Raw genomic sequence first — 10,000 nt, 5'->3', positions numbered from 1 at the left:
GGCCACGAGTGCTTGCAGAATGAAAGGTTAATGGAAAGGGTTGTAAAGTAACAGCTGTCAGAAGAGAGAATCTGCAGAATGTAGAATGAGGCTTGTAGAAATCCCAGCATGTTAAAAACTGCAGCGACTAGGTAGGCTTCGCTCTTCTTGTCAAATGATGAATAGTAACAGAGTCTAACTACCTTATTTTACACACGGTAACGGGGGATGGGACCACCTGCGTAAATGCTTTTGTATCACACAATGTACTCTCATTTTTCACTTTATGAATGTGAGTACCTTAGTGAAAAATATACTCCATTTTCTTCTGATTTGCAAAATTGTTTTCACCATCTAGTTTATGATAAAACATGAAATCGTTAGAACTGAATTTGAACTTGCCATGCATTAGGCCGTAAATCCTAAACTTTGAATTATCCCAAACACACTAATATATTTATAGAGAAGTCTTTCGTGATTTTACATAATTTATAATTTAATAATATATTAGAAACGCGAAACGATTTACATAAAAAAAACGCATATAAACATATTACTGAATAAAGTACATTTCTACATATGTTCGTCTTTCCTCTTTAGTCATTAGATATATCAAAATACCTTCGCTTCCAGGAGCAAAAGACGGACCTGGAGAGAGTGCAGTACGTCTCCCAGATGAGCGAGATCCAGAACTTCAGCCTGAAAGAAAACTACGCCCAGAAGAGTACTGAGGACGCCGCCAACTACGAGAAGGTGTACGACATGCTCGTCCCGAACGAAGCGTCAGCCAACAAGGCCCTCGACGTCATAAAGAAGTGCCTCTTGAAGACACCGCCAGAGGACACCTTGGCCCTGGCGACTCGCTACATGAAGAGGGGCTGGACGTACCTGCTGCTGGAACAATTTGATAACGCCAAGGTCGATGCCATGAAGAGCTTGTCGTTCAAGTGCCCGGATGAACAGATGTGGAACGCCTATGAAATTCTAGGACACTGTTATGCGATGTCCAAAGATTACAAAGAAGCGGAAGCTCAGTTCTTGAAGGCTCTCGAAAACCTGAGGAAGAGCAATATCCCCAATGAAGTAAAAGCAGCAACGACCGTGAGGATCATGTCGGTCTTCAAATCGGTCAAAGGGAAGAAGCAAAAGAAGGCGTCCAGTGCGGCTGCGGGGAAACCAGCGAGCAAACACGTTCCTCAGCTTTCGTACGGCATAAACAAGCGGTTCCCCAGTGCCTCGAGCGCCGTCAACTTCGTCCGATCGCCGATGATGGGGAGGTGTGCCATCGCGCAGAGGGATATCAAACCAGGCGAGTGATATTTTGATTAGTAATCCAACTCTTGTCTGTCTGTCACTGTCTCTCTCTCTCACTCACACTCACACTCACACAGACACACACACACACACACACATAAAAACACACACACACACACACACACACACACACACACACACACACACACACACACACACACACACACACACACACACACACACACACACACACACACACACACACACACACACACACACACACACACACACACACACACTAAAGTAAGACCAGATACAGTATTAAAAAATTACCAACTAAAATAAGGGATTGTGTTCATCAAAGTTTTCTGTTTCCTGGAAAATATATTTGTAAAGATTATTTCACACGATAACCTTTTCCTTGGCAAAACCTAACAGTTATATTTCACTTTCCATTACCCATATGTACATAAAAAGTTTTACTTATTTACTTATTCCTTGCAGGTGATATTTTAATCATCGATGCACCTTATGTAACCATGATGAATGCAGATGTTTGTGGCAACCATTGCTATAACTGTTTTAGTTACTGTCCTTGCCCGATACCATGCAGCTCTTGTGCTAAGGTGAATATCTTTCTTTTTTGCTGGATATATTGAATATCCATTTTTTCAAGATGAAAAATTGTACAATTGTGTTGGTTTAGATCAGTTGTGATAAATATATAAATGTATATTGTTGATTATACAATCCAAAAATATCTAATAGTATTCAACTTCAAATCTCAATAAGACATAAAATGTTAATCATTTGCCTTGGTATTAAAATAATATTCTTTTGTCAGGTATCTTACTGTAGTGACTCATGCTACGCAACATCGTGGGAACTGCAACATAAAATGGAATGCAAGGTTCTTAATCACCTTATGGACCCTGAAATAGGAAAAGTGGCTTTACTTGTTTTCAGGTCAGTATTTTCCAAACACCCTTTACTAGTGAATATGCAAAGAAATTAAGACATACTATAATAGTGCATAGATTTATGAAATAATAAGTATTTATATAAATGAGGTATAGTTTTTTAGAAAGGCATCCTGAAGACAGATCCTAAGTTTCATTTGCATATGAGTAGTTAACCCACATTAGTAATATATCACAATAAGGAAAATATGATTTTTGTCTATCTGAGGAAGCATTTCAATATCCTAACAGACAATATGGATCCATTTCCTTTGCAGTCTCATATATTGTCCAAAAAGAGGGATGCAACATCTTAAATTATCTAATAATACCTAACTGAATTGTGAACTAGGAGATATTGTCAAGCTATTCTGTCAACCATGAACATTTGCTAGCTAGATCATATCTTTTGATTTGTAAAAATATTGGAATCTATATAGGATGAATATTCATAAAGTAGCTTAACTATTTCATTTTAGGTGACCATGGGGCACATACAGATATCTTTATTCCTTGCATCTAACTTATATTTATTTCCTTCATTTACAGAGCACTTGTCATGGTGTCATGGTGTAAACTACAAAAGCTAAAAGAGAAACTCCTGACAGTTATCGATGAAGAGAATTGTGAAGCTCCACATGTTGTAGAGGAAGAAGCCTCCTCAGATTCTGAGCCTACACCAACACCCATAAGCTGGGAAGGAAAATACCAGCCAAAAGACTATATGACCGTCTTTCACCTCATAACTAATTCCAACAAGCGATCTTTTGGTGATCTTTTAAAGAGAAGCATCACAGCTCTTTATATATGTCAGTGCCTTAAATTAGGGGGCTTTTTCGGGAAAGAAGAACCTCAGGAAGAAGATGTATTATTTGTGGCTGCCTTAGCACTCAGACACTTGCAAGGAGCTTCATGTAATGCATATGAAATCTCAGAGTATGATACCACTGAACACAGTACTAATGAATTGGGTGGTGCATTCTATACAACAGTCTCACTCACGAATCACTCTTGTAAATCAAATGCTATCCGTTACAGTGTTGGAGACAAGTGTATACTGCGTGCAATAAGGTTTATTCCTAGAGGCTCTGAAGTGTTTGATAATTATGGGTTTCCAATATTACTCAAATCCTGTGGCAGAACGTCAGGAAGTTCTCCTAAATCAGTATAAATTTAAATGTTTGTGTGAAGCTTGTGCGCATAATTGGCCTTTGTATCCTCATCACCAGATGGAAACATTGATACTCCGTTGTCCAGCACCAAAATGTCGACAGCCATTTTGCTTTTCTACATCTATTCGTTCTAAATGCAACATGTGTGGCAATATACAACAATATACAAAACTAGTGCAAGAGGCTGATGCACAACTGATACATCATAAAGACTGTCTGGGTGCAATGAGGAAGGGTAATACATCAGCTGCTTTAGCTGGGCTGCTAAGTCACCAAATTTTCCTTGATCAGCATGTTGTTGAACCGGCCAAACATTATACTGATGTGGTAGAACTAATAAGAAACTGCTATGCTCAAATGGGTAATGTATACAGTCCTCATGAAGCTGCACCAGTTGCTGAGGCTCCAAAACCTCAAGGGCAAAAGCTTAAAGCTAAGAAAAGTAAATATGTAAATCCACGCTAAATGAACAATAAATGAATAGAAAAATATAGATGGGAGACTGTATTTCCAGTAAGTTCCATACAAAGCAGAATGAGAATCTGATAATATTCATACATTATGTTATGACATGAAAAGAACCACAAGAATTGTTATGAAGTAACTGACACTTTTATAACTGAATGCCAGGCTTTGTCCTTTCATTAGAGATTCTGTAACAAACAGTATAAATGATCAACAACACAACTGCATTATTTCTATCCATTTAAATAAAAGCATATATTATCTTTCTGAAAGGTAAGAAGAGTATGACCTTTAAAAAACTGGACTATACTATTTGGTATTTGAAAAGAGAGAGAGAGAGAGAGAGAGAGAGAGAGAGAGAGAGAGAGAGAGAGAGAGAGAGAGAGAGAGAGAGAGAGAGAGAGAGAGAGAGAGAGAGAGAGAGAGAGAGAGAGAGAGAGAGAGAGAGAGAAGAATTATATCTAATAATTTCAGCCTCAATGTAAATGTCCTCAGGTCCTCTATGTAAGAATGAAGGGGTATACAAATGTTTCATTGATTAACATGACAATAGCTCATTAAAGAACCTTAATCTTTAAATGTTCTCCATACAGAGCCTAAACTCTGTGTTTATTTCATAACTACTGGAGATTTGGGAAATAACTTCTCTATATAAAAAGGACTAAACAATTAACACTGAGACAGACAAATTACATTCAAAACATAAAACTGTTCATTGTTTCCAACTGTATTAATACCATTCATAATGGAACATCCATAACACCAAAATCTACATATCTTATAGATTTACTCAAATATGAAGATATAAATCTCATAGACATCCTAACCTCTGAAAGCACAAAAGGATAACATAACAGGTAACCTGTGACTTCATTATTACCTTACAAAACAAAAGCAGGAAATTTCGCATTTTTGGGCTTTGCAATGTCGGCCAAGAAGTGAATATTACCAGCCAGGCCCTCAAACAACGACATTGGTCTGTCTGGTGTGCGGCAGCCATGCTTTCCATAATCTTGACACCAGTGTCCAAACTGTGCTGCTCTATACAACATTTCAGAATCCCCCGTTACCTAGAAAGAGACAATACCAACAAAACCTCCTGTAAAATAAAGTATATTGGTTCCTCTGAGGAGGCCACTTCATTATCTACCATATATAGTTAAGCCTCATAAACAGAAAGCAAAAATCTTGTTTAATAAAAAACTTATAAATTTCAAGAAAGAATTCATTAATCTCCTAAACTACTTATTCACCCAATATGAGCTCATGACACAACATACATACCATGTCCACTATAATTTTAATTCATTAATTGTGTTTGTACATAGTTGGCTCACCAAAGGGCTTAGTTACCAAGGAGTCAATTATTAGTCCTACCTATCTCATTTGTCTACCCTTTTCCTTGAGTTTTGGAAGGATTTTTAAACACATATTTTTGTTATTGGTATTTTAGTTACATTATTATAATCATAGTGTAGATAATAATAATAATAATAATAATAATAATAATAATAATAATAAAACAGTATTGATAGCAATAGCATGTTTTTTAAAATTTAAGGAATGGGGAGATTGGGTGAGGTCACATAGGCTTTACCAATTGACTCATTGGTGGCTGAGCACATGTGGGAATATCTGTGTAACAACAACAACAACAACAACAACAAAAAATGATGATGATGACGATGATGATAATGATAATGATGATGATGATGATGATGATGATAATGATGATAATGATAATAATAATAATTATAATAATAAATGGACAGTGCATGTACCCATGGCCATTGAATTAATAAAATGTTTGCATTATCCATTTCCCAGAAGAAAAATAGAAATATCAATATGAAAAAAAGGAATAACAGGCTTACAAAAAGGTTGCCTTACCTGGTAGAGGTACAGTAATGCATAACCGTTTCCTGAAGAACCATGACACAAACCATAACCTTTCTTTAACAGTCCTCTTTCCCAAATACTTTCACCAGCTTTCAGTGCATGTTCTAAGTAACTTCTTTCATCAAAAACCTGAAACAACATTAAATTACACATTGTACCTCTTTAAAAATAGAGTTGGGCTAGATTTCATATTCTCATATTCTCAAAGTAACATATACTTTAACATGTACTTTAATCTATCAAAGCGTTTATCTTAAATAAAATCTAATGTTCTTATGTAATGTGTGTAATTTGCAGAGTTAGATGTTAGGTTGCCACTTGACACATCAAGCTCTATCAGTATGCTTAACCCCATGGTTCCAGGTGCCTTGTGCTTGACCAAGATTTGGGTATTAGCCTTTCTTGAGTGGTGACTTTTCCAGGTATGTGGCTTGTAGATTGTAGACTCCTTGTCTTCTCTTTCTAATGCTATTAAGCCCATTTTCATGAGACACATTTTTGCTGTTTTGCTATTTTCCGAGGGTGGGTGTTAGTGTTAAGTGCTTTGCATGCCCTCTCACTTGCAGTTGCCACTGCTGGCTAGCCTGATGTGAAAAGGGAGCAGTTGTGCATAAGACTCCCCTGCCAGCTCATAGCCTCTCCATCATAAAGACATCTGCAATGCCTCCTCATGGCCACACATGGAAATTAGGTACCTTGCAGACCTAGGCTGAACTGCAGAGGCTCTTGGAGCAACAGGAGGTCCTAAAGGCACAGAGTCAGGGCCCGCTGGTGTGTGGACATACCCTGGCTTCGTACTGTTGGCTGTTGGGAGGCAGGCCTTGCCAGTCTGCATCCTCAAGATACCCAGCTGGCAGCAAATCATCATATAGTTGTTGGTGCTGGGGGGAGGGCAAACATCCTTCTTACCCAGCAAATAAATCCCACTGGGTTGGTGACATCTGGGACTCGATCTGGGAGTGGGGGTTACCTGTTGTCCTGTCTACATTCTGATGGCCAGTAACCTGGCATGAGGCTTGTGGGGGCAAAGCCCACGGGACCCCCACAGGTGGCATCCACCCTAAGTGACAGCCCAAGGCTAAACCTCAGGTGGGCTGTCACGGTGGAGGCTTGGAATGCCCGCTCTTTGCGACAGGATGATTGGTTACCATTACTGTTGAGGGAGCTGAAGCAGCTGAGAGTTGAGGTGGCTGCTCTCTTGGAGGTGAGAAGACCTGGCAGCGGCACGATTAGCGTGGGTGGCTACACTTATTACTGGACGGGCCACTGAGTAACCTCATCTCAAGTGCTCTGTGCACTCATGACAAGATGTCCACATCACTCACACTTGGCACCAATTTCTCAATGTAAGACAATCCCATAACTCTGCCATTGGGTCAATTTTTTTCCATAATGAGACGTTCTAATCATCCACTCCTCAGCCAAGTTTTTTCATGACTATGAGGTCCAAGTAACTTGGATGCATTGAGTTAATGTTGCTCAGCTTTTCTTAAATTATTTTTTATACAAGTCTAGAAAAAACTGTAGTGAGCAAACAAACAAACACACACATACAGAGACAGAGGCAGAGACAGGGACAGAGAGCACACACACACACACACACACACACACACACACACACACACACACACACACACACACACACACACACACACACACACACCACTACAACAACAAAATGAAAACAAAGGGAGGATCAAATAACAACTACAAAGGAAAACATTTAAAAACTACAATGAGTTTTAATTTACCACCTGCAAAAAAGATAGAGAAGGTTCTGTAAGGTATCAAATGACAGAGGCAATTACTTAAAAAGATTCCTAAAAGTGCAATTTACTTAATGAACAGAGAACATTTATTCAGTTATTTCAGCTGAGTTTATTTCATTAAGAAAAGAATTTATTACAAAAAGTTTGACACAAGCAAGATTCTTAGACAATAACTTCTAAAGTAATGATAGTGAATTCCCACACTGCCAGTTATAAAAGGGTGTTTACCACATGCTAAGTTGCCTCTTGTAAAATCAACAATTAATAGGAATTATTACAGGACATAAAACTAATATAAAATTTACCTGATAAGCTTTTGCAAAAAGAAACACAGCTCCAGGAGCACCATGGCACCAGTGTATAAGTCGATCAGATTCATTGCTGAGAGATGATGGTAAATTGCCTGAGGGAAATTGTAGTTTAGCAACATAATCAATTGTCGGTTTCACCAGCTCATGCAGCTCTGCAGATGTGAGGTGTTCCTTTGCCTATAATTAAAAAGGATGGTTAGTCAGAGACAGGAACAGATTACATATAAAATAATACAGTCACTGCACTGTCATATTTGTTATATTATTTCAGATATTTCTTACCTGTAGGAGCATGAAGAGAATTCCTATTATGCCATGAGCTGCTCCAATATAGTGCTTCTCATGCCACTGGTACATCAGAGGAACAGACCTTCTTTCTTTGAGAGAAAGAGCTCGGCCAGAATCTAAAATTGCTGATACTACGGACCTTACAAGTGCGTCGTCGATTTCAGCCTTTCCAATCTGTAGGTGGGATTATCAGCTTTTATAATTCAAAAAGATAAAAACAAAAAAAGAAAGAAAATAAAAGAGAAAACACTATATTGGTAACCGATGTTGCATATATAGAATTTATTAAAGCATAAGAAATGATTAGAAATTAGATTTATATATCAAATACACTTAAGAACTAAAATATAATTTTTTCTTTTAAGAAGGAAAAAAAGGACATAAGGACAGACAAGAAGAAAAAGTGAAAAGAAAAAACATTTCCAGACAAGACATGAAACTCAAGAGATCTAGAATACATGCAATCCCCTTCCTCTGTTCCTTTTACCTAAATACCACTTTCCATTAACTGACATATTTTAATCTGAGCCCACCAGATGTCAACACTCTCCTCATAACAAAGCTTTTGGCTTGATGATGAGTGCAATTGGGAGTTAGACTAATTTTTTCAAGGTGCACAAGATGGTATAGGAGAGTAGTAAGCTGTACTTCTGCATTGTTGGCCAAAAATATTAATTTCTTTTTATAGAGGTTTGTAAATAAAGAATGAGAATGTGGATGCATGGTAGAGAACATCTAAAATCATGTAACTAGCAATGCACTCGCTTACAAATGGCAACTTGACTGTAGGGAGCTTGTTCTTTGGCCAACAGGTGATTTAGGCACTGCATTTTATGGGGATATTAGTAAACTATCTAATCTAAATACTACTAATGATTAACACTGCCAGATGTTAACCTTTGATAATCATAATTTTAATTACTATCATTGTAAATGATTTCATGGATACTTAATCATCAGCATCATAAGCATTACTACTATTACAGACCATTTACCAGGCCAATTGACCTGGGTAAATAAAATTACCTTATCTCCATCCTACCATCTCAGGTCTAACTCCCAAATGCCTACAGATGATAACTTACCTTCTGCTGAATAAGAAGGAGTGCATAAAGGTAACCTGCTCTCCCATACAGAATTTCATCAGGCACATCTGACTTTGGGTTGAGTATGTCTCTTTTCATCTTCTTGACACTGTAAGAAGGAAGAGCGCAGAAAAAAAAGAACAAGTTATTTATTTCTTGAAATTAATTACATTTTGTAATTTTTAGCCTATAAGTTAAATATAGGGAATTAATGCTTAGGATTAGTATACTTCATTAAAACTCTTCACTTATTGAATTTAGCCGATATATACAAAGGAAAATTCAGTTACAACATTTCCAAAGGATATCTTACAGCGGGAGAGATATGGGTACAGTTAAACTACATTATCACTATTTCTTCCTTACCTCTGCCACAATCTTATGAAATCAAATGCATGTTCCCTTGCTTTCTTAATACAAGTCTACATCCTCATATTATAATACACTGCATAAAACATAAAATCATAAAATACAATGTTGATCTCAAAATAGTTAAACATTCACTTTTTTTTTCTCAGAATATACCTATGCAAAGTCATTATATATAAAGCTAACACAGAGAAAACTAACCCCTCAATGCAAGCTGGAACCTGTGATGTCATATTCAACCGATGATACAGAATAGCTCCAAGGGTTAAAGGTCCTGGATCACCACAGACAAATGACACTCGCCGTCCCTTTATTTTTGTGACAGCCTTTTCAATTAGAGGCAAAGCTTTCTGTGGATAAAAAATAACAAAATGGATATCATTATTTACAAAACACAAGAGCAAAATTGAGGCAAATGCTACCTGCAAGAATATTAATTAATCTGTATAT

At 37.4% G+C, this 10,000-nt stretch overlaps 2 protein-coding genes across 4 annotated transcripts in view; one reads left to right on the top strand and one right to left on the bottom strand.

Annotated features, from left to right (window-relative positions):
* Positions 1 to 4,048, top strand: part of LOC119577811 — a 7,830-nt gene extending 3,782 nt beyond the window's left edge. Inside the window, 5 exon segments of the mRNA XM_037925380.1 lie at positions 613 to 1,288; positions 1,738 to 1,859; positions 2,078 to 2,199; positions 2,742 to 3,300; positions 3,302 to 4,048. Coding sequence (XP_037781308.1) covers positions 613 to 1,288; positions 1,738 to 1,859; positions 2,078 to 2,199; positions 2,742 to 3,300; positions 3,302 to 3,829 — 2,007 coding nt within the window. The 3' untranslated portion in view covers positions 3,830 to 4,048.
* The window catches only part of LOC119577812 (lanC-like protein 2), an 8,202-nt gene continuing 2,055 nt past the window's right edge, over positions 3,854 to 10,000 (bottom strand). For all 3 annotated transcript variants that reach the window (XM_037925382.1, XM_037925381.1, XM_037925383.1), the window contains exons 4-9: positions 9,752 to 9,900; positions 9,182 to 9,290; positions 8,091 to 8,270; positions 7,803 to 7,985; positions 5,720 to 5,857; positions 3,854 to 4,899 (exon numbers count right to left, since the gene is read on the bottom strand). In XM_037925382.1, the coding sequence (XP_037781310.1) occupies positions 4,711 to 4,899; positions 5,720 to 5,857; positions 7,803 to 7,985; positions 8,091 to 8,270; positions 9,182 to 9,290; positions 9,752 to 9,900 (948 nt within the window). In that variant the 3' untranslated portion in view covers positions 3,854 to 4,710. The remainder of the gene's footprint in view (positions 4,900 to 5,719; positions 5,858 to 7,802; positions 7,986 to 8,090; positions 8,271 to 9,181; positions 9,291 to 9,751; positions 9,901 to 10,000) is intronic.

The sequence above is a fragment of the Penaeus monodon genome, chromosome 10, assembly GCF_015228065.2.
Source record: "Penaeus monodon isolate SGIC_2016 chromosome 10, NSTDA_Pmon_1, whole genome shotgun sequence".
Taxonomy (NCBI): domain Eukaryota; kingdom Metazoa; phylum Arthropoda; class Malacostraca; order Decapoda; family Penaeidae; genus Penaeus; species Penaeus monodon.
The sequence above is the reverse complement of the archived record's forward strand: the minus strand, read 5'-3'. Positions and strand labels throughout refer to the sequence as shown.